The following is a 26,999-nucleotide window of genomic DNA, read 5'->3' as shown; positions in this document are numbered from 1 at the left end:
ACATGATTTCTGATTATTTCCAGGGATACACAACATCCTGAAATATATGTATATATCCTTCTTAGAAAGAATACTATATTCCCCCTGACGGAGTGATGCTGAATGTCAAAAACCGCTCAACTTACCCCACTCTCCCCTATAACTCCTATAGCTAGAAGGCACAAACAGGTCTGGCTCCTCTTTAGTGATGTGGCGGTTGACTCATAACCCGCAGTTAGTTTTCTCTGATTAATCTCTTCTCTAACATCTTTCTTATTCTTCATCATCTGTAGATTTTATATTGCGATTGGAAACCAACTTTAAGGTGCATTACCGCCACCAACTGGACTGGAGTGTGGACCTCTTTCGTCTTTCAAATCACCCACACGGTTATATGCTCATAAAAAACAATGAGTAGATGGGAGAGGAGGGACATGCAATGCATCACGCGTCAAACATTTTTTGTGCCTGGCGATGCAGATGCCCGTTGACGCGCACAAGCTGTTTGGTTGATAGGATTGTATGTGTACATTTATTTTGCAACGCTCACGCACGCAAAACGGGAGGTTTGGCCAGCATTCTCTTGCCTACATGACACCAGATCCTCTCCCCTGCCCACCCCTCAGACACTCTGACAGTTCAGAGCAAGGAAGACATCTCATATAATAACCAGCGGGACCCAGGTGCCATGTCAGCAATGCACAGCGAGAAGCCACACACCCTTCAGGGATACATTCCATGACAGGAGGGACTAAACCACACAGAACAGTGGGGGTGACAGAGACATGGAGATTAACGGGGTGTGTGTGTCTGTGTGCCATGGCAGAGTCCAGACACTCTATTCGTGCTGTCTCCATTAAAACCAGTTAAATGTAACTAAATGTAATCCACGTAAACCTCAAAATGAATGATTTCTCATGAGAGGGCCATAAACTATAACTAGTAATGCTGCATACTCCAAGAAAGGCTCAAATCTCACATTTCTGGTTAAAAAAAATGGTTATACAATGCTGAGGTGTAGACAATTTGATGACACAAGCTCAAGTCCACAGTACAAATATGATAAAAACATGAGATATTTGATATGATGTATTTCCTATTCAACAAAACTGTATGAATAAAGCTTGAAATGACTTATGCTTTTTAAATATAGTATAATCCAATTATAAAATGACTAACTAAGATTTCACACTCCTTATAACTGTAAAATACATATTTGTATGTTTAGTGTTAGAGAAAATGTGCATATGTTCTAAAGGTCTCTCTTGATCAAAACGTCAGCCCCCATCACTGTGAAATTCTCACGGAGCTCTAGTTGTCTAACAGAACTCTATCTTGGCTTCCTGGACTCATTAGCAACTCACCTTTCATCTCATATTAATATTGTCCCTCTATGACAAACAGAAACCTGCAACTCACCTTTCATCTCATATTAATATTGTCCCTCTATGACAAACAGCAACCTGCAATGAAATAGACCTTTACTGCTCTCTGGTGGTAAAATAATGACATGATTTACTTTCTTTGTTTAGGAGCATTTTTTTTCACCTTTATTTAACCAGGTAGGCCAGTTGAGAACAAGTTCTCATTTACAGCTGCGACCTGGCCAAGAGAAAGCAAAGCAGTGTGACAAAAACAACAACACAGAGTTACACATGGGATAAACAAATGTACAGTCAATAACACAATATGAAAATCTATATAGTGTGTGCAAATATAGTAAGATTAGGGAGGTAAGGCAGTAAATAGGCCATAGTGGCGAAATAATTCAAATGTAGCAATAACACTGGAGTAATAGATGTGCAGATGATGATGTGCAAGTAGAGATACTGGGGTGCAAAAGAGAAAAAAAAGAATATGGGGATGAGGTAGTTGGGTGGGCTATTTACAGATGAGCTGTGTACAGGTGCAGTTATCGGTAAGCTGCTCTGACAACTGATGCTTATAGATAGTGAGGGGGATATAAGTATCCAGCTTCAGTGACTTTGACATAAAGTTAGCCCCTCAAACTCAACTCTGGACCTCGAAGCCAGTGCCACTGCATTTTTTCATTGTTCCCCTTAATCAGGGACTGATTTAGACCAGGGAAACCAGGTGGGTGCAATTAATTGTCAGGTAGAGCATAAAACCAGCAGGCTCCGGCCCTCATAGGCCCTGGTTTACTGTTCTACCAGATAATTAATTGGACCCACCTCAAATCAAATCAAATTGTATTGGTCACATACACATGGTTAGCAGATGTTATTGCAAGTGTAGCGAAATGCTTGTGCTTCTAGTTCCGACAGTGCAGTAATATCTAACAAGTAATTTAACAATTCCACAACAACTACCTAATACACACAAATCTAACTAAGGGATAGAATAAGAATATATTCATATAAATATATGGATGAGTGATGACCGAGCGGCATAGGCAAGACGCAATAGATGGTATGAAATACAGCATATGCATGAGATGAGTAATGCAAGATATGTAAATATTATTCAAGTGACATTATTGAAGTGATTAGTGATCCATTTATTAAAGTGGCCAATGATTTCAAGTCTGTATGTAGGTATCAGCCTATCTGTGTTAGTGATGGTTTATCAGTCTGAAGGCCTTGAGATAGTTGTTTTTCAGTCTCTCGGTCCCAGCTTTGATGCACCTGTACTGACCTCGCCTTCTGTATGATAGCAGGGTGAACAGGTAGTGGCTCGGGTGGTTGTTGTCCTTGATGACCTTTTAGGCCATCCTGTGACATCGGGTGCTGTAGGTGTCCTGGAGGGCAGGTAGTTTGTCCCCGTTGATGCGTTGTGCAGAACTCATCACCCTCTGGAGAGCCTTGCAGTTGTGGGCAGTGCAGTTGCGGTACCAGGCTGTGACACAGCCCGACAGAATACTCTCAATTGTGCATCTGTAAAAGTTTGAGAGGTGGTGTGTCCCAGGTATAAATCAGTCCCTGATTAGAGGGGAACAATTCAAAAACACAGTGGAACTGGATTTGAGGTCCAGAGTTCAGTTTGAGGAGCCTAGCGGGTTCCAGGATAGAGCTTGCCTGGTGATGTTGGAAGGGGGCTTTTAGAGGGTGTGGCCGATCCACCTCCTCCTTTGGATCTCCTCCACAGAACATGACTAATGCACTCCCAACCACCAAACCAAACCACCAACCAACACCAATTGATTTCTTTTAATAATATTAAAACACATTACAAAGTAATGATGGAAATACAGAACAGGTCATTACAGATAACTTAAAATGTACCCTGCAACTTTGTTCACATTCATTGACCAAAATAATTGAATGGATTTATTCATTTTGGTCTCAGCACTGCACTTCTGTGTCTGTTATTATGAGTAAAATAAACTGAGTAAGAACTTTTATTTGTTCTAGGCTGGGCAGCGGTTTGGGTAACACTTTGCTTTGAAGGGGGTGTACATGAGGCTGATGTTGAATAAATGTGTTATGACTGTTATGATACTGCAACACTAATATAGGTACTATTACATTTACATTTCACTCTTTTAGCAGACGCTCTTATCCAGAGCGACTTACAGGAGTAATTATGGTTAAGTGCCTTGCTCAATGGCAAATCGACAGAGTTCTCACCTAGTCGGCTCAGGGATTTGAACCAGCGTCCTTTCTGTTACTGACCCAACGCTCTTAAGCGCTAGGCTACTGCCACCTCAAACGCTGATTTGTCACATAAATGCACCCATTCACTCAGGTTACAGACCATGTAACTGGGCTTAGGACCCCTAGACAGAGCGAGTGCAACAACATCCGCAGGCTAGCGAATGGTTATGAATGGTTTCATAAAAGGTGTTATGAAAGCGTGTGTATACTTTCTTCCTAAAGTGTTACAGCATTTTGTTCAGCTTGACATACGAGTCCCTGTCATTATTCTTTGACTTACATAACCATCTTGGTCATACTTTAACTTTGGGTCCATTTCTATCTATACAAAACCTTGTTGCTAAAATTAACCACATGCTAAAAATCCTAGAGGGGGAAAAAAATGCAAATGTGTTCTCTATGGAGCTTGCATATACAATACATCTACATTTAAGTCATTTAGCAGACGCTCTTATCCTGCATTTGTCACCATACAGAGAATCAGGGTGAAATATAATGCAAATCCTGCAAAGAAAATGCCAAAAAAGCTTTGATCTGACAATGGTGAGCTCAACAAGATACTATCTTTGTTTTGCTTGACAAAAACTGCAGAAAAGACTTCATCCCAAAAGCTGCAAAGAGAAAGTGGTATGCTTTCTATTTTTGAAAGAAATGTGTAACATAGAGCAGACATTATTTTAGAACTGTTGCCATCCTCCCACAGTAGACCTCTAGCTCCACACACACACACACACACCAAAAGGGTAACACACCTTGAATACAACATAAGACTGTTATTCATACCAATCTCAAGCCAATAACCTGGGACCTTTTCTGAAAATTCTATTTGGGTGTCTTGTTGAAGTCATACAAATGCGTAACAAAAACAAACAATATAAGATACGGTGCCTGGCTATGTTGTCATTTTGTTTTAATAAAAACTAAGGAAACAACAATGAAAATAAGGGACACCTTGGCCTAGCTGCTAAGGACCACAGCTACACTAGACAGGCTAGGTCTTTGGCAGCTTTCTGTCTACACTCCACACACTTGATTACACCACAAGTCTGCCTGCGTATTCTCTTTTATGTTCTGTCCATGAGTCCATCCCTAGTTTGGTCCCAGATCTTTTTGTGCCATCTTGCCAGCTCCTACGATAATTGTCACAGCAAGATGGCAAGACAGCACAAACAGATCTGGGAAAAGGCGAGTCCCATCCCTACTGTCGGACATGGCTCCAGGAGGAGGAGAGGGTATTGTCTTTGTCTGCAGAGCTGAGCTGGATCATTTGTCCTTGTCCTCTTCCTGAGTCTCCTCCTCGATCACCATTATCCTTAGGCCTGAGATCTGCCCATTAGCATCCAGCTGTACCCCCTCTACCTGGCTCTGCTGCCCAGACTCAAGCACCTCCCCCTGGGCATCTTCCGACTCCCCCTGCATCACCATCTCCTCCCCTCCCTCCCCCTCATGCCCCTCCGAGACCATGGTCACCTCCATCCCAGCATGGACCACTACGGCAGAGTCCTCCTCCCCAGCCTCTCCTTCTTGGGCCAGCTGTAACTCCATCACCGCCCCCATGGTCTGGTCATGGTCTCCCGGCGCGGGGTCGATCTCAATCACGGTGGTGTGGGCCTGGCTCTTGTCCTCAACCCCCTCCACCAATCCCTCCTGTACCATCCCCATCTCCACAACCTGGCCCATGGGCTGCTCCACCATCATCTCCCCACCGTCAGTCACCCCTCCCTGGGTGAGTTGGACCAACTCCACGGGACTCATCATGGTTCCTCCCAGCTGACTGGGGTCCTGGAGGGTGGTGCCCACTAGCGTCAGCCCCTGGGAAGGGTGCAGCGTCAGGGTCTCCGTCTTGCCGTCGGCCCCCACCATGGTGGTGATGTATCGGGTGAAAGTCTGAGAGCCGGCGGGCAGAGTGTGAAGGGTTACCGTGTTGTTCTGTTGACCCAGCGTGGCCATTGGGAGGCCTGACAGGGAGAAGGGCTGGCCCATGGAGGAGAATGAAATGGGGGAGAGGATAGTGAACTGCTGGGGCTGCAGGGTGGCTGTCTGGGGCTGGGAGGGGGAGGAGGTGAGGGTGGTGGTGGAGGCTGGCCGCTGCAGACGGGGGCGTTTGGCCTTTGGCTTGGTGGGTTTGCCTCCTGGGGTGTGGCTGATGTTGTTGAGGGGCTGAGGGTGGCAGAGCTGAGCCCTGACGTGCTGCTGTCGTCTCTGTTCCTCCAGCTGCATCTCCAGGTCTGTGGTGATCAGGTCAGAGGTTAGACATGACTCAGATGGTGCTAAACAGTAATCAACCGTGTCAATTAGCAAGTGAATACTTTTTGTTTGAGGCCATATCCAATACAGGTGTATCTTTGCAATTAAATGTAGACTTAAATGCGGAATATACATTTCAGTTGTACAACTGACTTTCCCTTTCAATTACATTTTTTGTTTCCGACCATTCACATTAAATTACTAAAAGCTAAATTCTCCAAAACATCATAGGCTACATACCTTTGCCTGAAGTTACTGAATTGATCATTACTCACTGTTCAGTGTGCTAAGGACCTGCTCCTCTCCAGGGTCAGTCTGTTCTCTCCTTACGCTCAGGATGTGTTTGACCGAGTCCAGCAGGCCGAACACCTGGGCCAGGTTACTCAACACTGCCACCTCTACCAGACAGGAATCTGAGGTCCATCAGTGGGTAATCAATCACATGGTCAGTAATAACACATCCATCAGTCAATCAATTAATCAAAGACATTAAATGTGTTTCAACAAGACATATGTGTACCTTATTTTTTGGTTGCCCCCATAATCTAGTCTTTTCCTTATGTTACTCCTGAGAAGTCAACATTACTTCTCATTTTATTTCATCCCCTGACTTGATCAACAGAAACCAACATTGCACCTGTGTGGCACCATGCATATACACTTAGAATTGACCTGTACCCTATCCCCTCTATCCTAGGACTAGGTACTAGGTACCCACACCTGTGTCTTGCATGGCAGCCTGCTTGCTGTGTAGCTGCACTCTTCTCAGCATCCATGACCTGTACCCTATCTCCTGTGTCCTCTGTGCCAGTACCCACCAGCATCCTGCATGGCAGCCTGCTCGCTGCGTAACTGCACTCCTCTCAGCATCTCCAGCAGCTCTGTCCTGATGTTGTCCACCACCTCCCCCATCAGGCCTACATCAGCTATGCCTCTCCAGAAGTTCAACGTCTCCTCTGGGGGAACATAAAGGACACAGCAGAGTTCAAATTCAAAGTAGGATATATGCAATTTGAGTCACAGTTATGTGAGAGAGGTGAGGAAGAATTCATCCAGTTGCATGCCAAGCGGACCTTGTCAAATACGTGTCACATACTTGAGATGTGGTTGATTTAGCTTGACCGGCATAGGGTCGGTGGAGTTTGCACTTTGGAGACTATTCTATTGGATTTATTTTTCCCGAGCGAGCTAAACCAATCGCACTCAACAGCAAGTACTTGACATAGCTTCATACCTGGGTCAAATGCACTAAGATTAATACAAGACCAATGCCCAGACAACTATTTGACTTCAGAGTTGAGTATAAATACAGTAAACAGTCACGAGTGGGAACAGTTTAGGCGAAGAACTCACCTGATATCTCACTGGTTTCCTTCTTCTCTGTTGTCTCCACTGCTACGGCCCCAGAACTCCAATCCACTGTTCCGGTCAGAACCGCTGACCTCTCCTCTGTTGTCATGGCAACCTGGCCACCATTACCAATCACCACCTGGGCTACATGTGCAAAAAGGGGAGAGACATGGTTAGCTCCACTACTTACAATGTTCAATACACAAAATAAAACTGATGGTTCAGGTCCTGCATGCTTATTGACTGATAACGTATTTCAAACGTGTGTGTGTGTGTGTGTGTTATAAATATATATATATATACCAATGAAAATGTAAAGTTAATTGACATGCCTTAGAATATCACAAATTTAAAAGGAGGTAAATGGGAGAAAATAGGATTAAAAGGTTATTTACCAAAAATAACTGCCAGACAAAAAAAGAACTGACAAACTTTTAAATTGTTTTGCCACAGACAACCTGAGCTCTTAACAGACCCCGGGGAGGGGCGTCTGGTCTCACCTTGTGAGGAGGTGGGTGTGGTGAGGCCACTGCCGTCAGGGGGGAAGCGCGTGTTGTTGATCAGCAGGTCAAACTTGGTGCTACGACACGTGTTGGTGCACAGAGTGTTGTGTTCATAGAAGTCTAGCTGCCCCGAGTCCATCATCTTCCTGAAGGAGAGATGATTAGATAAATGGTTAAGAGTGAGGAAAGAGAGCGGGAAGGGACACACCATGTGCATCAATCACCTTGGGTTGATTTTCCCCTCAGACCTGGGCTAACTTGCAACCCTCCAGTTTCTGGCCCACATCTCTAACTTCTTGACTACCTACCTCTGATGCCTAACCAGAGATAGACAAAATGCCTATCTAATGATCTCTCCACAAGTGCGTAGGGGCTAGAGGCTAGGGGTTGATGTGGGACCGGTTGACTCTACTTCTCACCTGAGCATGACCCCACCCATCCGGATGGCTCTCTTCCAGTCTTTCAGTGTAGCCTTCCCAGACATGTGGACAAACTGCTTGGGACTGATCAGCTGGTCTTCATACTGTATGGTGCAGACATTATAGGTAGAGTTTAGAAAGGAACCATCTGTTCACTGGGATGACAAAACAGATACCTATACCACCTTATCATAAAGGAGACAGCAAAGAAACAACTGGCCAATGAGAAACCTTCAACTGATGTCTAAGGCATTGTTGAGACAAACGGTATGATGTGACAGTCTCACAATCTCTTCTGTTGACAATGTACAAACAGGACTAAAACTCTTAAAAAGTATACCAAAGCTGGCAGTCTGAGATGTTCCTTCTCTGCACACTAGCATTTGAAAAGCTTTATGATTTCTGTAGGGAATACAGTGACCATGACAATACTAACCTTGACACATTTTACGTTTATTCCAGGACAGACAAACTTCTTGACCAGTAGCACAGCTTTACACTCTCCACATGTGATGGGATAGCCCAACTCTACGTCCTCCCCGTCAACTGTTGTTTCTTCTCAAGGAACACACACACGTGCACATGTTTTATGATATGCTTTGTTTGTGTGGGACTGTGTGTGTGTGTGTCTGTGTGTGTGTTACTTACCTGGGTGTGACTCCACAGCCACAACAGCTGTGTCTGCCTCTCCCGACTCATCCATACTGCAAGGGAAAGTGAATACAAAACAAATGAAGACTTTGGCTAAAAAAACAAAGCAGGGTCTGCTTGCCACAAGACGGTGTTAGCTCACTAACCTAAAGCCTAGGCAATCAGCTTGGGGAGCCATCATGTGAGCGTGGTTCACCGAACCAACTCTGTTACACTAGTCTTGTCCCACCCCCCCCCCCCCCCCACCCCCATCATCAGGCTCAAGTAAACATCAGTGTGTACCTACCTTGCTGTGATTGGTTGTAGCTGGAGGATGACCTGTGTCTTGCTTTCATTGTCATCACCATCATCTTCCTCAGCAGCCCTCATCACCATCAAGTCCCCCATGGAGACCGTCGTCACCTCGGTTTGTGCCATCCTGACTCCTCTCCCAGTGTAACCTATTGAAAGCCCCAGATAGGGATGAAGAGCACAATGGTGACAAATAGGGAAGATTAGAAGAATGTGTGTGTGAAAGACTACTCACATACGGGAGGACAGATAGGACAAGGTAAAATATGGATAAGATGCTCTCAGGGCAGACCATGCCCATAAACAGATTCAGTTCAGTTGCCTCAGTTTCAGCCAATGGCTGTATGGTTTAATTCAAACCTCCAAAGTGTTATTCGGTTATTCTGTCATAGTTAGAAATTGGGGCACTGCATGGGGCTCATTGAAAGCCACGGTTACGAGCTAGCTATCTTTCCTACTTGGTACCTACACATTTAAAAGGTGAGGAGAAAAACCTGACTGAAAACTTGCTTTGTATAACGTTTAACTAGTAGCTAGCTATCGTTACACCTGGTCTCCTGGCTGTAACTAGTGCACGACATTGCCCATATCCACAGAAACGTTGCGTTAGCTAGCTAACGCACTAGTTAAAAGTAATGTACAGCAAGTTTGTACTCAGTTTTTCTCCTCACAACGTGTCTGTGGGTATGGGCAGTGCAGTGCACTAGTTACAGTCAGGAAATCAAGTGGAACATAGCTAACTAGCTGCTAAATCGCCATTTGCCCGAATAGCCTTCCCCGCTGATCTGTATAGCTGAACGGCCTACGCCCATGCATTGTACTAGTCCGGCTATCTTGCTAGCAAGGTGGCGGCTTGTAGCTAGCAAGATGGCTAAGCTAACTAAAGTAATGGACTTTGGGCAGAGGTTTGGCGCTCACGCAACCTGTGGCCGGGCTGTTACTAGCCACCTTGAGATTTACAACGTGGCGGCGGTTACGTACCGCTTGTTTCAGACGATAGCGTGCGTCCGTTCTACTTTTCTTTTCCCCTTCAAAATTACGTCCCTGTGCGGCAGCACGTACACCAAACAACAACGCGGCGACGGCGTTGCTCCGCCATTCGGAGCGAGCACGGGGTGTTACCCCTTTAAAATTACCAAATCTACGTAGAGATAGACATTACCTCACATATAAACGAGTTAGCCTTCATGAACCGAATATACCTAACAGTACAAAGCCATCGTTTAGATTTCCCTTACCGTTTTTATGAAGTCGAACACATCCCTACAAGCTATTGGACATGCGCACTTCGAGCAGTCACACTTCCTCATATAGCAGTGCAGCTCGACAGTCACGCATGCTGCATCCTCAAAAATAGGTCAAAAATAAAAACAAGCCTGTTGACAACAAGTCGCTGTTAAATGTTTTGTGACGGCAATCATCACTTATTTCACAGCATTAGGATAATTGAATTATGACCTGCTTTTGTTAATGCATGTTTAGTGGACCAGTTGCACGCACAAGTCTGAACCGGCGTCGCACTAGGATGAATAAATGCTTCTTTTGTTAAATAGTTGTTATCTTTGTACAAAATTTTGGAGCGCAAAGATCCACGATCATTCGCAGCTCCGGGCAGTAAAAATTATGCTTCCGAAATCTCTTGATATCGATTCCGCAAGAAGAGTGGTGAATCCCCACCCTCCCTGTGCTAAACATAGCAGAAGCCCTTTTTAACGTTGAACTACAGTTTTTACAATGTGTTCTTTGGACACAGGGACTTCAGTCAGGGTAGGTAAAAACATTAAATGTATTTTATTCTGTTAGTGATTTTCCGTTGTATAAAATACTTAAATCATATTTTAGTTGACAAAACAACGAATAATATTGATGAATCAAATAGAATTAGATGCATTTATCCGTGATTTTCCATAAAGCAAAGCATCATGGGATAGATAGGTTGAACATTTTAGATTCTGATTGGTCCCCACGATAGCGCCTTGTAAATATATTCCAAATCGACCTCTTCCCGGATTGTGTCTCAGTCCTCCAGAAGTGTCTGCACTCTAACTACTCCCTGCAAATCAAACAATATTGGATTGTGTACTAGCGTTTCGAGATACCATTAATTTCATTTCAAATTAAGGAAGGGAACAAGTGCACACTTCAGGAGAAGTTTGAGATTATTGGGACGTAAACGCTAGGATAGTCGCGAAAATGTATCCAGCATTTGTCAAATTAACATCAAAAGTTGTTGTTTTTCGTGCATTTTAGCTAACCCTTTTCATAAACGTAACCTAATTATCCTAACCTGCTACGTAAATTCTGCTAACAATCGGACCTCTGAAATAATGGATGGCCCTCCCTTCAGTCAAATATATGTTTACCCGACCTCCCCTAAAACCTGGAGAGAAAAAAAGTGTCCCTCCACTATACCAAAAACAATAATTCAAACAAAGTGGATAGCACATAACATTCCTACTGTTTATCCTCACTCATAGTACAGACCATAGCCCTAGACATTCCGTTCTAAGAAACTGTTCTTCGTTTTGTAGTTACATGACAAAGTAGCCAGAAGGTTGGGGATCCGCATATCACCACGGGCAAGGGTAGGGGTGATAAGATCCCCATTATAGTAAAAGCACTGCATACATTTATTATCTTATTTGTGTCCAATAAATAAAAAAGCTTTTTATACACGCAATTCATGCACTTCTACGTCATTTTACATGACTGGAGAAAAGCAGAATAGTTTTTATACGACAACAGAGCCTGACAACGAACGAGCGCATGCGGTGAACGAGCGCATGCTGTAGCCCCGGAGACGTTTGGATTTCTATACAGGCTACTGTTAAAAATAGGACTGTACTTTGTTTGGAACAGTGCTAAAGTTGTCTATCAACTGCACACATTGAGTGCAACAGAAGGAGTTACAACTGAAGTCTCAGATCATCAAAGAATTCGAGAAAAATACAATTGTTTTTTAACACAGCAGCCGCATATCATCAGGTAGGCCCACAGTGCATACGGAAAGCATTCAGACCCCTTGACTTTTTCCACATTGTGTTACGTTCCAGCCTTATTTTAAAATAGATTAAATCGTTTTTTCCCCTCATCAATCTATACACAATACTCCACATTGACAAAGCAAAAACATTATTTTTTTTGCTAATTTGTTAAAAATTAACGGAAATATTAGAATAATCATAATATCAGAATTATATAATTATTCAGACACATTACTCAGTACTTTGTGTATATGCACTTATAAAAAAAAATGTTTTGGGGGAAATGATCATTTTCAAATGTATTCTATTTTATTCAATGATATTGTTGTTACAGAATATACGTGTTTACTGTGATTAGGGCATGGGAATATAAAAGCATATGCTAGGCTAAATTAACAAACTAGGCATGCATAGTTTACCGCATGATCCTCAAACCAAAGACTGGCCAAACTCGTGTTTCTGAAAGTGAATTCCAAATCACTGTAGAATGACTGTGTAGCTTAATAAGGCATATTTTCCTTTTATTCAGCCTAAATGCGACATTTATAGGTGCTATTGTTGATGTGTTTTTGAAATGCTGATTGCTCCTGCCAGCCTGTAGCATGTCACAAATAAGTCACAATTTGTTTCTTAAATGGCAGGCTATAGCCTTGAAATAATAATAATATAGCCTAAATAATTCATTTTCGTTCCTTCTTAGGCTACCTGGTTTGCTCCCGACTGACTTAGTATGTAGTTTAATAGCCTGTTGAAATGTTGAACCTCAAATGAAAGTGACAGAATCACACATTACTTCCTAAGCAAAGTACATTTTATAAGGGCACAAGACGAGACCCAAATGCAGGCACAGGAGGCAGATGGTAGAGCTCCAATATTTATTATAACAAAGGGAGTAGGCAAAGGCAGGTCTGGGACAGGCGAGAGTTCATAAACCAGGTCAGTCCAAACAGTAACGGACCGATAGGCAGTCTCGAGATCCAAGTACAAAACAGTACAAGGGAACAGGCAGAGTGGTCAGACAGGCGGGTTCGGAGTCAGGACAGACAAGGGTCAGAACCAGGGGGACTAGAAACAAATAGAGACTGGAGAAAAATAGGCGCAAGGAAAACCACTGGTTGACTTGGCAAACAAGACGAACAGAGAGACAGGAAACACAGGGATATATACACCGGGGATAATAAGCGACCCCTGGAGAGGGTGGGGACAATCACAAGGACAGGTAAACCAGATCAGGGTGTGACACATTTTTTGTCTCCTCGGCTATAGTTGGTTGTACTGCAGCCTATGAATGTCAAAAAGGGGAAAAATAAATCCCAAATGCATCAGAGTCTTTCCCGGCATTTTACAGCTTGTTTCTAGCACAAATCATTGCAGACTAAAGCGTCATTATAGATTGCTTTATATATTCATGTCCATTTTTGAGAGCCACGATACTCTCACACCCTCACATACCCCCTTAATTCGACCCCTGGTTTTAACTTAACACACCAAGCCCTTCGCTGACGCTGAGATACTTAAGGAGTGCATGGTGATGGAAGGAGTTTGCTGACAAAGTCTATGGATAGTAGACTATCATTTATTCATCTGTCCAACAGGTCGGCCGACCTCTTATTTCTTTAATAGGAAGAAATAGGCTCCAACACAAAGCCCTCTTGCTTTCGGTAGCCTAAAGTCAAATGAAAAGGAAGACAGTTTATCTGAATTAGACCTCCAATTTGTCAAATTTCAGCAGCAAGGTGCTGTCCATTTTCACAGCTGCCACTTCGAAGTATATCAATTAAGTTATATTGCTTATTGTGAGGTCAATAAGTGTGATATATAGCTTTGTTATGGGCAGATAAATATAAATTTTACTCAAATCAATTATAGCAGTAGCAAGCTTACCTCTGGTCCTCTTTCTCATCTTTGCTCTCTCTCTCTCTCTCTCTCTCTCTCTCTCTCTCTCTCTCTCTCTCTCAAACTGAACAGGACATCAGTAGGCCTAGTCCACTTACACAGATATTGCATTTTCTGACATATAAAAACACATTTTCAGAAGAAGCTTTTGACTCCCCTACTGAAGTGCCACCGTACACAGCACATCCATTGGTTAGGCAGCACAAAACGGTTTACCTCAGCAAGAGCAGAGCTGGCCAGGCCTCATGATTGGTATAGCCTATGCATTGCAGTGTGTAATGCAGTGTAACCTAGGTTTATATACACAATTTATTTAAAATGGATTAAAATGATATATATATTTTTTGTCACTGGCCTACACACAATACCCCATAATGTCAAAGTGGAATTATGTTTTTTGGAATTTTTATGAATTAATTGAAAATAACATTTGAAATGTCTTGAGTCAATAAGTATTCAACCCCTTTGTTATGGCAAGCCTAAATAAGTTCAGGAGTAAAAATGTGCTTCACAATTCACATAATAAGTCGCATGGTATCGCTCTATGTGCAATAATTGTGTTTAACGTGGTTTTTGAATGACTTCCTCATCTCTGTACCTCATCTCTGTACACATACAATTATCTGTGAGATCCCTCAGTTGAGCAGTGAATTTCAAATACAGATTCAACCACAAAGACCAGGGACGTTTTCCAATGTCTCGCAAAGAAGGGCACTGATTGGTACATGTGAGAAAAAAAACATTTTAAAAAAACCAGACAATATCCCTTTGAGCATGGTGACGTTTTTAATTCAACTTTGGATGGTGTCTCAACACACCCAGTCACTGCAAATATACAGACGTCCTTCCTAACTCAGTTGCCAGAGAGGGAAGAGACCACAGGGATTTCACCATGAGGCCAATGGTGACTTTAAAACAGTTACAGAGTTTAATGGCTGTGATAGGAAAACACGAGGATGGATCTAAAATATTGGATAATGGATAAAAAATATTCCGAAACATGCATCCTGTTTGCGACAAGGCACTTAAGCAATACTGCTGTCACGCCTACTCCCACTCCCCCGCTCTAGCGCTTGACGTCACCGGTACACTGACCGCTGGTCCTAGCAACCATCAATACGCACACCTGCACCTCATCATCGCCTTGATTAATCTCCCTTTATTTAGCCCTCAGCAGCCTTAGTCATCAGGAGTATTGGTTTTGGTCACATTCAGTACTGGTCTCCTGTTTTGTTTATCTGATTTTTTTATCATTAAACTCACCTTCTGCACCTGCTTTCTATAGTTTACAACTGCATTTCTTCCCTCCAGATGAGTCTTTAAGGACCACATGTGTTTCTACCATAAGTCTATATATGGTTTCTACAGGTGAGCTTGGACAGGAGCGGAGGGTACAAGTGAAAGCAATATCAGTGAACAGCTTCATTTTCACAAGTGATATTAATCTGTTATTGATTAGTTATTGATCAGTTATGCCAACTAACAGTTGTGATTTTCAACAGAGACTTATGAAAATGAAAGCACACCAATATTATTACCATACACAGTTGTATGTTTTTTAGTTGAAGTGTAGTCATTTATTTGCACTGTGATACAGATAAGTGGGTCAGGTATGCAGTTCTGTTGTTACCCAAAGAGGGCGTCACAACCCAAGCATGGAGATGGTCAATCAATATGGCACCATGGACATAATATTGTTTATTGATTGAATACCCTTTAACAGTAGAATGAGTACATTGCACAGAACATTTAGAATAGAAAATAAATAACATTTATTTTGTCAAGCTGTGATCTGTGATTGGACTCAGTCAGGCAAAATAGAAGTATCAACTGTGCTGCTGTGCTGCTGTGTCTAGTTGTAAGACTCCCCAAAAAGAGAATTTGCAAGTAAAATGCATTAGTGATATGTCATATGTTGTTGTACTTTCAAGGACCTGTTGGATACTACAGATTTAATTAGATTGTTTCGTCAATTGGTATTCAGATTACACTATTATGATATAACTATAATCACAATGAAAATGGCCACCATTTATAATCAACTGAACACTTTCCAAAGCATCAATTATTTTCCATTTTCTGCTCTAAAATCTAAACATTTCTAGTTCTACTGGCAACGTGTCAAGATCCAAGCTCAATCTCTTCTTTCATGTCAATTTAGACTGAATAGGCTGTTGAATATAGCTGGTGCTCCATCTCAGTGACAGGGGCCTTTCTCTAGATACACCTTGTTTATAGACAATCGTCGGGCATCATCAGCACCACAGCACCACAGCTTCCTAATTCCTGTTTTCTTCCTATCTGATGTAACAATACAGTCAATAAGAATCCTTATCAAAGTCAGTGCTCAGGAATAGGTTGCATTCAATGACAAGCAGCTATATCACAGCACATTTTTATCATTATTATAAGCATAAAAAATACAGCTGTACAAAATAAACCCTGTTAGAAATGACACAGCAAGCTGAAAAAAGCAGCACTACATACGGTAAGGAACATGGTTTGTCTCTAACTCCCTTTGTGGCTTAGAATGAAAATATGTTCTGCTTTTCAAAAGGAGATGAATTGTGATGACCAAACAGACAGCGGCCTACATTATCATCCCTCTGAAACCATGTCTGAAATAGATCATTCTCCATTTCTATACATTCCCAGGCAAGACTGTTTTAGTTCATTTAAAGGGTATGTCTCCCATCCCTAGGCATCGGTATTGCCTTCTCTTTGTGGATGTGTCTTTTTTTACCGTAACAAGAACATGGATCAATACAGACATCTGATTGTCATAAGTATTGGTTAGCCAACTGATTTAACTTTGAAAGAAATGAGACATGTTGTAACGGGGCTATGACCTGTGATAACAGAGGTTTAATCAGTCTGTGAATGGTCTGTAGAGCTTAATTGACCACAACATAACTATAAACAGGGTAAACATTTATGAGTGTGGGAACAACGGGAACAACTAAACTACGTTTGCATTAGACTTTGTAAAGCAAGAGGCAAGACATATTTTTTTGTCAAGAAATTGTATGCTGAAGCTTTGCAAGGTGTTTACCAGTATGTATGAAAAAACTCCCAAAAGATTAGTTAGTTAGACATTCCTTTCAACAAGTCAAGTCGCATGAAAGTCACATTTGCTGAATGCACAATGTGTCTCCTGCCATCTACAGTGTGTGCAGGGTGTGGAGGTGGACAAGGTGAGCTGAGGGGAAGGAAGGGAGGAGGGACCAGGCAAAGTGAGCTGTTATCTAGACCCTGAGCCATGGTAACACCAGTCTACAGCCAAGTCTCAGGTCAACTGTTATCTGCACTGAGGTTTGCAGTATAGAGGTAGTAGTCTAGGGAAACTAGAGAGTTATCTCTGCAGACCGAAAGGGCCTATAGGCATGGCAAGATTATGTCTGTCTTGATATTGGAACCATTCGGAACCATTCTGATGGAGCATGGAGGCCATTAGGGTCTGAAATGTCATGTTCTAAACCAGACAATGTAATAACACAGAGTTTCCCAAACTCAGTATTCGGGAGCCCAAGGGGTGCACGCTTTGGCTTTTACCCTAGAACTACACAGCTGATTCAAATAATCAACTAATCATCAAGCTTTGATAATTTGAATCACCTGTGTATTGTTAGGGTAAAAACCAAAACCGTGCACCCCTTGGGGTCCGAGGACCGAGTTTGGGAAACCCTGTAAAAAGCCAATAAACCCTTAAATTAGTATTTCGGTCACAAAAGCCCCACATTTAATCAATTTGGGCCGTCTTAAAGTCTTAAAGAATCGACATCAGCCAGTACCTCTTTCCAGTTAAAGGAATGTTGTTTGGGGTGGTTTTCCCCCTTGAAGGCTCACCTTGGAAGGTTTGTTTTTGTTTTTTAATATGCCATATACAAATGCAAAGACCATTAAAAGGGTTTGTGGCTTCAGCGATGTTCTACAAATGATAGATATATAACAAATAAAAATAGAAAACATCTGCTCTGATCTAGGAAGATCACAACATGATGCAACATGAACAAGATTTGGTTTGTGTGCAATTACATAGATTAGCAGTCTACAGGACCATATGAACAGAGGAGGGGTGCCTATTATGAGTGACCTTTTGACACCGGAGGTAACCATACCCAGTGGGGTAATGTAAAGTACTTAAGTAAAAATACTTTAAAGTACTACTTAAGTCGTTTTTTTTGGGGGGGATCTGTACTTTACTTTACTATTTATATTTTTGACTACTTTTACTTTACTACATTCCTAAAGAAAATAATGTACTTTTTTAGTCCATACATTTTCCCTGATACCTAAAAGTACTGGTTACATTTTGAATGCTTAGCAGGACAGGGAAATGGTCCAATTCACACACTTATTAAGAGAACATCCCTGGTCACTAAACATAAATTCTTTGTTTGTAAAGTATGTCTGCGTGCTGTCGTGTGCCACCTGTTTTGCTTAATATAAGCAATTTGAAATTCTGAATAGTTTTACTTTTACTTTTGATACTTAAGTATATTTTTGCAATTACATTTACTTTCGATACTTAAGTATATTTAAAACAAAATACTTTTAGACTTTTACTCAAGTAGTATTTTACTGGGTGACTTTCACTTTTACTTGAGTCATTTTCTATTAAGATATGTTTTACTTTTACTCAAGTATGATGATTGGATACCTTTTATACCACTGACCATACCGGACATGATGTACAGTCTCAGGGGACTGCAGGCAGAGCAAAAGCACACACATGCAAACACACACACACACACGCACACACACGAACACACACACACACACACACACACACACACACACACACACACACACAGGAGACCGGAGTCAACCCACAACAATGTAATGGGAGTGATGCCAGATCACAATAATGCATTTTCCACCAGTCAAGACCTTGCCTGCTTAAGAATCCAATAACTCCTGCGGCAGCAAAGGGCATCCAGGAAGAAAAAGGATGCTGCCAGGAAGGAATAGAATACGTACTGGAATACCAAGGCCTGATCGCTGTCACGCAGGTGTCTCTGGTTGCGTTTACACAAGCAGCCCAAATCGGATATTTTGACCAATTATTGTCAAAAGGCCTCTTCTCAATGGTCAAAAGAACAATAATTGGGCAAAATATCAGGATTGCGCTGCCTCTGTAAATGCAGCCTCTGTGTCTGCCTTACCTAACTGGGCCCAAAGCTACCCAGGTGATGTTAAACTGTGTAGGTTTAGCATGTACATGTATGATGCTATTCCACTGCAAGGATTTACTCTGGTGTTTGGCCTAAAAACTCAGACTTTTGTGTTTGTAGAGAAGCTTTTGTCACATCAAGATGTGTACTACAGGATGTGTATCCCACAATCTCATCAGAAAACAGCCCCATCCTGACCTCAGGAGGAACTGATACAGAGAGGAAAGGCAGGCTAGCTACACTAGGCATATGGTGACACGTGCACACGTGACAGGACAAGGCCCTTACTTTAGACCATGGCTTAGTTTCAATGGGAAACTGACTAAACTGTGAGATGATGTGAGATACTTGTGGAGATAAGAGAGGGGGAACAACAGTGGAGACATGAGTCGTGTTTATTAGGGAACGCATCGGAACACGTTCTAGAGCGATTCGCAACGAAAAAGATACATTTGCGTTTCTTATTGGACAATTCCAGGTAGTCCCTCTCTGTTCCAATCCGTTTTCTTCCGTTTGGTGCGTAATGAACATTACCCTTGATCAGGTCAGGGATCAAGGGTCAGTCTCTCAGCAGTTGCAACTCTTCTCCCTCGGCTCCACCTCAATGTCCTCATCGCCCGGGTACAGGACCCTGGTAGTGAGGCCACTCTTCACCCCATCCCATCCGTCCCTCGTGGTGATCTGCCCCATCTTCATCAGCTCATAGATGTCCCTGCTGAGCAGCTGGAAGGCCCGGTCCACGTTGCTGTTGCACTTCGCCGACGTCTCCACATAGCGTATCCCCATCTCCGCCGCCAGCTGCTCAGCCTCATCCTGTGTCACCTTCCGGTCCTTGTTAAGGTCGCTTTTGTGGCCAATCAGGATGTAGACCATGTTGTGCGGCAGGATGTGCTCGCTCACTTCCTTGTGCCACTCCCTCACGTGGTCGAAGGTCTTGTGATTGGTCAGGTCAAACACGAGGAGCCCGCCCACTGAGTTACGGTAGTAGGAAGTGGTGATGGACCTGGAAGATGGAGAATAGGAGATGTTACAATTCAGCTCTGATCCATAGTAAAATGTGAATTTAAACAATGCTGACTTGAATCTCAGTGTAACCCTGAACCGAAATACACTCATAGCATGACAACAAACATATAGGAGTTGGCAAAACAGCGTAACAAGATCCGCGACTCCTTGCAGGTCCAGGGAAAAACATTCATTGTGGCTTACTAACTAAGGAATGATAACTGTACACACCTGTAGAGACAGTTCTTTCATGCCACTGAGAATCTCTTTTAGGTGTGTACTGTGAACCTCTTATGGGAAAACAGTCTTTCATCCTTAATATTCTGTCAGAGACATCCAGGTTCAGCTTCAAGAGGAAAGGGAGATATGAGAGCAGAGTCTACAAACACAGTTCTAATGCTCTTAGAGGAATAGTATCTGAGACTGGGGGATGAATTATGTTGTTAACATGTTTTTTTTTCAACTACAAGTTGCACTGGCTCCTGGATGGATAATGTATGTGCCTCGGCATGGCAGACTAGGCTACATAAAGGCACATTGCTACATGTATGTAACAGAGAGAGCCATGCCTCGCTGATTCACAGGCCATCTCAGCAGTAACACACCACACATGCAGAATAACCGGATTTGACTGTCATCCATCCAAAGACAGGCATCAGAACCATCTTATCATTGTATTAAAACAGGATATTTGTGTATGACACAAAACAGTATCAAGGCGAGGTTGTTGCCCATCATCGGTGAATGAATCCAACTGATGATGCGACACAATTTAATTACTGTTTTTATGATGGAGATTGGAGTAACGGCCTCCGTTATTGCAGTCGTATCGTAAAAAAATGACTGACGATGACTGACCTCGTTCCTCGTTTCTCTAATAATAAACTATTATTTTTCTCAACTGTTATTCGCCAAAATGGTAAACCGACCACAATAGATATTGTGAAGGCTGAGGCGTTTTAGTTATTTGATCCATATAGGCTAATTTATATTGATGGAAATAATGAATCAGTTGATCTTGTCAAAATATTATTGATAACATATATATATATATATATATAGGCCTAGTATAACATGAATTGTCTATATCTCACCTAAATCGTTCCTGTCCAGCCGTGTCCCACAGTTGAAGCTTGATTTTAATCCCTGGCTCGATGTCTAGCGAACGGGCATAAAAATCAACACCGACCGTTGGATCCGCTACATCGCTGTAAATTCCATCTGTAAACCGCTTCAGCAAAGATGATTTCCCTACCGTCGAGTCTCCTAGCAAAATTATCCTGAATTGATATTGCCACAAAATATCCATGGCATGGCTAGAGATAGACCCAGAATGGTGGCGGTTCCGAAACAAAGCAGCGCAGCACGTTGTGTTTACAAAGCCAGTCACTGCTGCTGCCTACTGCCTTTTGGTCAGACAGAGATGAGAGTGCCAGCGAGCAAAGGGCGATAGTGCTGCAGTCATGTGATAGGCTACCTATGCACGGGATTTATTATAGGGCCTATTGCTTCAGAACACCACCATAAAAAGAAAACAAGGTCACTTTATGTTATAACAATTCTATTGCTTTATTTTAATTTAGTCTAGCCTATGGGCCAATGCTACAAAGCGTCATTTCGATAAAGAAAGTATGAATCGTACGTGCATGATGAGGCCTATAAAGCGTAAAAATATAGTTAGATAGCACATGATAAGGCACGCTGTTATCCGAATCTCAAACTGGTGTGAAATGCCATGGAGCCTATGCCTGGTCCATCTTTAAATTGCTTATTGACTTGACACGGTCATGACGGCATAGCATGAGCTGTATGCTAAACCATTTAATGTGCTGTGCACGAATTGTGATACGCATTACATGGTATACTATTGCATGTGTTGAATATGGTCGCTCAAAAGGCTATTAATTCCTGGCTTTTCAATTAAAACCGTGGTCACAGCAGTCATGGAACTGTCCATGGTGCTGAAATGCTGAGACCTTTTTTTTGCCGTTGGCACATCAGTTTGTTGTGTTGTTGACTTTGCTCGTTTGAAATCTAGTCTCACTTAGGCTTTTCTTACAGCATTGATTAAAGCAAATACTTTCAACACTATTCGCCTACCAAAAAAATATACACCCCAATTTGTAAGTCGCTCTGGATAAGAGCGTCTGCTAAATGACTTAAATGTAAATGTAATGTAAATGATTGCATATATGGCCCACAGGCCTACATATCTATTTGAAAATCCTTGAAAATGAGACGTTTATCCCACTGAACTAAAATAATACAATCAACCTCTTGTCTTGGTCAGAACTGCATTGGCCAGGCGCAATAAATTAGCAAAAGCTTCAAGTGAAAATGTTATTCGTTTGTTTGCATCTCTTCAAACCTCACATTTCTGATTGGCTTTTCTATTTTTTTAACCTGTCTATTTTCGTTGTATTATTTGTTCATTATTTGTTCGAACTGTTTAATCAGTAGCCAATGCATGCATTAGCTATTTAATTTATGCCACATTAAATAGCTTAGATAGCGGTCTATCGTTGAGAGTGAACCTCATATCCCATCATACATCTCGTCCATGTGACATATGTGGACCAATCGCCAGGTTGTCAAACACTATATAAAGCAACCGACAGCGCATTATCAATCTCTTCAATTCAAGCTAAGTAGCAGCAATGGTAAGTCACACTCGAGCCAATCATCACGCGGCGTGTCTGTTTTATATATGCGTGAAGGTTGTTTTATTTGCTAATATCACATGTTTTGAGAGAAGCGCGTAGCCACGTGAATTGTTAGAAAGCAGTTTCTGATATTTTGCTACGGTTACCTAGCTCGGCTAACTAGTTAACTTCCGGCGGGACCTGCACTTTCTTGTGACCTAGTTGGTTATATAGCTAGCTGGTTAAGTTTAACTATGTATTCGTCAACCTTGTGTTAAAGCATATGTTTATCGTAAATCTTTGCTGTTTCAGGCAAATTTACTTTTGCGAGACGATTTTATTGTTAGTTGATTATGCCAGTTTCCACGTGGCACTACTGCACGCGGCCCTTAACGATGCAGATTCTTCACTATTCCGACTGAATCTTTCCACAGCAAAAGTATTTGAACGGCGATCTTTAAGTTGTGAATTATCAGTAATGTGTTTTTTTAGTATTGACCGTTTTCATTTGAGTTATTCTTGCTGTATTTTCATTTTGTACAGCGTAAGTCTACACCGCTGGCTAACAGTAGGCTTAATGTTACTGAGTTTTTTTTAGGTAGACTTCCAACTCATACGATCAACCCTACTCGGCCAATATAGCTAGTCACAGAGCTGGAATCTGTTAAACCACTCTATAGACACAGGCACCTATCGAAGCCGTTCCTGCTCATTTTGTAGCAGACTCGGTCAACAGGATGCCAAAAACATTACTTTCACCGACGGTCGCTGTGCAGTTCGACAATAACTGACACCGCAACATTAAGGGGAAGGACATTCCATGTACAGTTGTTCCTAGAAAATGTTAGTGTGTTGGTCACGATGGAGTAAGATGAGACTTCGAATTGGCTCGCTTCCCTATGCTCTATAGGTCCATTATCTTCTGAACAAACCCTAGACGTGGATGATGAGCAAATGGTCATGCAGAAGGTGCATTCTCGTTGATTTCAAGATTCACCCTTCGACCCTCATTCTGGCTGTGATGACACACTTGCCCTCACTTAGAGGAGTGCCTCTATGCTGAGAACTTCTTAGTACTCGTCTGAGCCAAGATTTGGTGTTGACTAAATTCAAGTTAATGTAAATGTAGGATTTAGACTACTGTATTTGCCTGATTGTAAATTTCCAATTCTCTACAGGATTACGTCAGTCTGCATGGGCTTCATAGGCCTGGCTGAGAATGAAGTAGTGGCCATTCTGATGGGAGGTAATTCAGGTGCCTATCAATGTGTTTTTGGCCTACGACTAGCCCTCATTTATGATACTTCACTGATGGGAACTTTATTGTTCTTGTCTGAGCCAAGACTTTGCATTGTATGTTATATGGGTTTTGACTGCTGATAATGTGTAGCTTTTAACTTGACTAATTGTCAATGCTCCCTGCAGGTGTACAACCTCTGCACAGACCAGTGGGATTGAGAATTAACCACGAGACATTCTAAGGGTAATTCAAAATGTTCCCTTTCATTCTGGCTGTAATGACACTTGCCCTCACTGAGAGGAGTGCCTCGATAATGAGAACACCTTAGTACTCAACTTCTGAGCCATGTCTATTGACTAATGTGTTTTGCTGTAAACATCCTCAAAGCTTTGGCACTGAATTGAGCCAAGCTTGACTGTCACTTTGTTTCTCATCAGTTATTGTGCCTATTGGAGGTGTGATGACCCCATCAGCGTGGGATTGAATGGCTGGTAAGCCCCTCGTGTTCGATGTCTGGTCCCCCATGGCGGCATGCTATCCTAAGGACCCGGGCTTTGCCTGTAGCCTCTGGTTCTCCAAGTGTATGCCAGATAAATAGGGAGTCTTTGACTGTCCTGGCCTCTCTGTGCCGGAGTTAGTCACTCTACTGTCATACAGATTAAATTGTGCATTTACACTAATGTTGCCTAGTTTCACAATCCTGCTTTTAGGTGGCTAGAGAAACTCGGTGCACAAGTTTCAGTAATGTCTCTCTGCAGGTATGGAGGTACAGGTGTGCCTCAACACTGCTTGGACATGCACCAATCTGGGTTTTGATGGGTATGGCTGTCACTAGGTATATACTGATTTGTGTTTTCTGGATATTTGGCAGGCATGGTGTTTTGATCAATGATACTGCTTATGACTCGTGCTGATATTGGACTGGGCTCAAAGCCAGTCCCTCGCTGTAATATGTATCAACTTTCATTTGCAGTTCTTGCAACTGGCTCTGGGTGATGTGACCGGCACTGACCGACTACACTTCCATGGTTATGGCCCTATTCCAGGGTTTTAAGGTATGTCTAAATGATACGTTGCCTCTTGTGCTTATCAGCCTTTTCACAGGCCCTGGTGTGTTCTGATCAATGATCGATACCTTTTAAAATGTGACTGTTGGATGAAACATGCGGATATGGGACTGAGATCAGAATGTAACCTTCAATGTCTATATATGATACATTGTTTCAGCCACTAAAGCAATACTTTTTTCCATTCTCAGGTCTTGGTACACCAACCAAGTTGGATGAGGCCCCATCAAGGTGTTTCCCTGGCTTGTCACTTATTGCTTATCAGTTGCGTCAGGAGACCTGTTCAGAATGTGTGAAATCGTTGACTAACTGTTCAATTGTGTGGGACTTTGTCTCAACCTGCAACCAACCTGTCCTGTATTTCATCAATAAATATAACAATCAGTCAACTAATTCGATTCCAGCTTAACTTAGACCTGGAGGTCTGACAAATTACACATAAATGCCATATAATGCTAAAATATCTATAGTAGCTTTGACACTCGAGGTGCGCATGCAAGTTGTTGGCCTGCCAAAACGAGTACGTTCTGTCATTCAGGGCAGAGCCCCGCTTTTGTGGAATTTGCCATTAAAATATCTTAAAACAATGTAAATAAAGCTACAACCATGTCTGTGTCGAGATGCACATGTTTCAGCCCCGCTCAATAGAGTGGTGTACTGTGACCAAGTGTTCTGTTCATCATTGCACATCACGAAGTCTGAGGGTGGTGCTCAAATTCTATCCCCTTGGCTGCTGCCATGGATTTACGTTAGAAATGCTCAAGGCCATTGGCCAGTGATACATGTACAGTGGCTTTGACTGGCCTGATCATGGCACATCACTTAAATCCTTTTTGATCTTTGCCATATGAAGAAAAAATATCTGTAATAGGCTGTTGGAAATAAACATTACAGATGGTGGTTTGGAAACTTGAGCCTGTTATTCAGTGGCCTGTGGTCCCGAGATTAAGGGGCCCTTCTGTGGCAAAAGCTACTAATGCAAAATTACGTTTTGAGCTTTCCAACTCAAATGGGAATGCTGGCCTCTTTCTAGCATTAAGGCATTACACATGAATAAACAGTTCCTAGTGGTATTGAAAGGACCTTAAATCCAGACTGCTGCTCCACCTTTTTCAAGTGGGCACAGCACAAGGGGAGTCTTGTATGCTGCGTAAGCGATAGATTTGTATACTGTAGCTAAGCATGTGTAACCCATCCTCACCTTTGGTCTATTTACCCTTAATTCTGCCTACAACCTGTTGAGAAATGTAATCAAATATTTTAAGGGCTTTCATTGTCTGCTTATGGCCCCTTTTTGTCCTGGTTCTGACTTGATATACAGGGAGAACATTGAGTGACCCATGGTCTGAATTCTGTTGCTGTATAGTTCCTGAAGTGCTGACCAACTAGTTGACTATGCCTGTCTTAATTGAAATTAGATTGCCTTGTACAAACTAAATAAATATCAGTTGTATGCAGGAAACACTTTGGAAAAGCAGTAAATCTTCATGAACTTTCACTACCAGACAAGTATCCGTTGAGCCAGGTGTAGCACTGATAAGATGTTGGTACAGTGCAATTCATGTATTTGGTGTTGTTCAGTGGCTTTGCTGGCATGCTAAAATCGCCACTGCAACCTGAGCATGCCCAAATAAAGATCACACATCCTTAAGTCTGGAGTTCATGCTTTGAGTAGTTTTTGTAGGAAATTGCATGGCCTTTTCAGAGAATCCTATTTCATGGCTCTTTGAAAGCTCACAGCTTGTTTTTACTCTCCCAACTCCAAGTTGTTAAATCAGGGACCTTGAAAGACTGGTGCTGATGTATTGCGATTCGATGTTCCAAACATTTCTCATCACTTATAGAGGAGCCATGTCTGCATTTTGGCACAGGTACAGCCAATTTAACTTCCTAGCAAAAAATATCTACTTGATGGTGCTTAATTATATTTTCCTTGA

At 42.3% G+C, this 26,999-nt stretch overlaps 2 protein-coding genes, 1 long non-coding RNA gene and 5 other non-coding genes across 18 annotated transcripts; 5 read left to right on the top strand and 3 right to left on the bottom strand.

Annotated features, from left to right (window-relative positions):
- Window positions 1-3,131: 3,131 nt before the first annotated feature.
- On the bottom strand, window positions 3,132-10,744 carry LOC135549806 (glucocorticoid modulatory element-binding protein 1-like). 8 transcript variants are annotated; one of them, XM_064980119.1, is made up of 10 exons: window positions 10,293-10,744; window positions 9,050-9,203; window positions 8,761-8,816; window positions 8,549-8,670; window positions 8,113-8,216; window positions 7,691-7,839; window positions 7,194-7,334; window positions 6,659-6,796; window positions 6,116-6,253; window positions 3,132-5,821 (listed from the first exon to the last, which is right to left on the bottom strand). In XM_064980119.1, the coding sequence occupies exons 2-10, from the start codon at window positions 9,178-9,180 to the stop codon at window positions 4,857-4,859; spliced, it is 1,944 nt and encodes a 647-aa protein (XP_064836191.1). In that variant the 5' UTR covers window positions 9,181-9,203; window positions 10,293-10,744; the 3' UTR covers window positions 3,132-4,856. The 8 variants fall into 8 exon arrangements, with proteins under 8 accessions (XP_064836191.1, XP_064836194.1, XP_064836192.1 ...); XM_064980122.1 differs by lacking the exon at window positions 10,293-10,744 and adding an exon at window positions 10,217-10,266; XM_064980120.1 differs by lacking the exon at window positions 10,293-10,744 and adding an exon at window positions 10,036-10,206.
- On the bottom strand, window positions 10,630-10,765 carry LOC135551193 (U11 spliceosomal RNA). The gene has a single exon (XR_010457237.1). It is a non-coding gene; the product is annotated as a U11 spliceosomal RNA (small nuclear RNA).
- Window positions 10,766-15,617: 4,852 nt separating this feature from the next.
- On the bottom strand, window positions 15,618-21,537 carry LOC135549805 (ras-related protein Rab-39B-like). The gene is made up of 2 exons (XM_064980114.1): window positions 21,208-21,537; window positions 15,618-20,111 (listed from the first exon to the last, which is right to left on the bottom strand). The coding sequence occupies exons 1-2, from the start codon at window positions 21,420-21,422 to the stop codon at window positions 19,676-19,678; spliced, it is 651 nt and encodes a 216-aa protein (XP_064836186.1). The 5' UTR covers window positions 21,423-21,537; the 3' UTR covers window positions 15,618-19,675.
- A 1,181-nt stretch (window positions 21,538-22,718) lies between these two features.
- LOC135549804 (uncharacterized) lies at window positions 22,719-25,962 on the top strand. 4 transcript variants are annotated; one of them, XR_010457024.1, is made up of 8 exons: window positions 22,719-22,773; window positions 23,666-23,724; window positions 23,934-24,001; window positions 24,181-24,238; window positions 24,433-24,486; window positions 24,754-24,830; window positions 24,969-25,050; window positions 25,254-25,962. It is a non-coding gene; the product is annotated as an uncharacterized LOC135549804 (long non-coding RNA). The 4 variants fall into 4 exon arrangements; XR_010457022.1 differs by having other exon boundaries at window positions 23,934-24,010; XR_010457023.1 differs by lacking the exon at window positions 23,666-23,724 and having other exon boundaries at window positions 22,734-22,773; window positions 23,934-24,010.
- LOC135551180 (small nucleolar RNA SNORA16B/SNORA16A family) lies at window positions 23,438-23,574 on the top strand. The gene has a single exon (XR_010457225.1). It is a non-coding gene; the product is annotated as a small nucleolar RNA SNORA16B/SNORA16A family (small nucleolar RNA).
- On the top strand, window positions 23,767-23,846 carry LOC135551177 (small nucleolar RNA SNORD103/SNORD85). Its single transcript, XR_010457222.1, has one exon. It is a non-coding gene; the product is annotated as a small nucleolar RNA SNORD103/SNORD85 (small nucleolar RNA).
- On the top strand, window positions 24,263-24,343 carry LOC135551178 (small nucleolar RNA SNORD103/SNORD85). Its single transcript, XR_010457223.1, has one exon. It is a non-coding gene; the product is annotated as a small nucleolar RNA SNORD103/SNORD85 (small nucleolar RNA).
- Window positions 25,112-25,184, top strand: LOC135551202 (small nucleolar RNA SNORD99). Its single transcript, XR_010457246.1, has one exon. It is a non-coding gene; the product is annotated as a small nucleolar RNA SNORD99 (small nucleolar RNA).
- Window positions 25,963-26,999: the final 1,037 nt, after the last annotated feature.

This window comes from Oncorhynchus masou, chromosome 12 (genome assembly GCF_036934945.1).
Source record: "Oncorhynchus masou masou isolate Uvic2021 chromosome 12, UVic_Omas_1.1, whole genome shotgun sequence".
NCBI lineage: Eukaryota > Metazoa > Chordata > Actinopteri > Salmoniformes > Salmonidae > Oncorhynchus > Oncorhynchus masou.
Note: the sequence above shows the minus strand (reverse complement) of the source record. Positions and strands in the feature narration are given on the sequence as shown.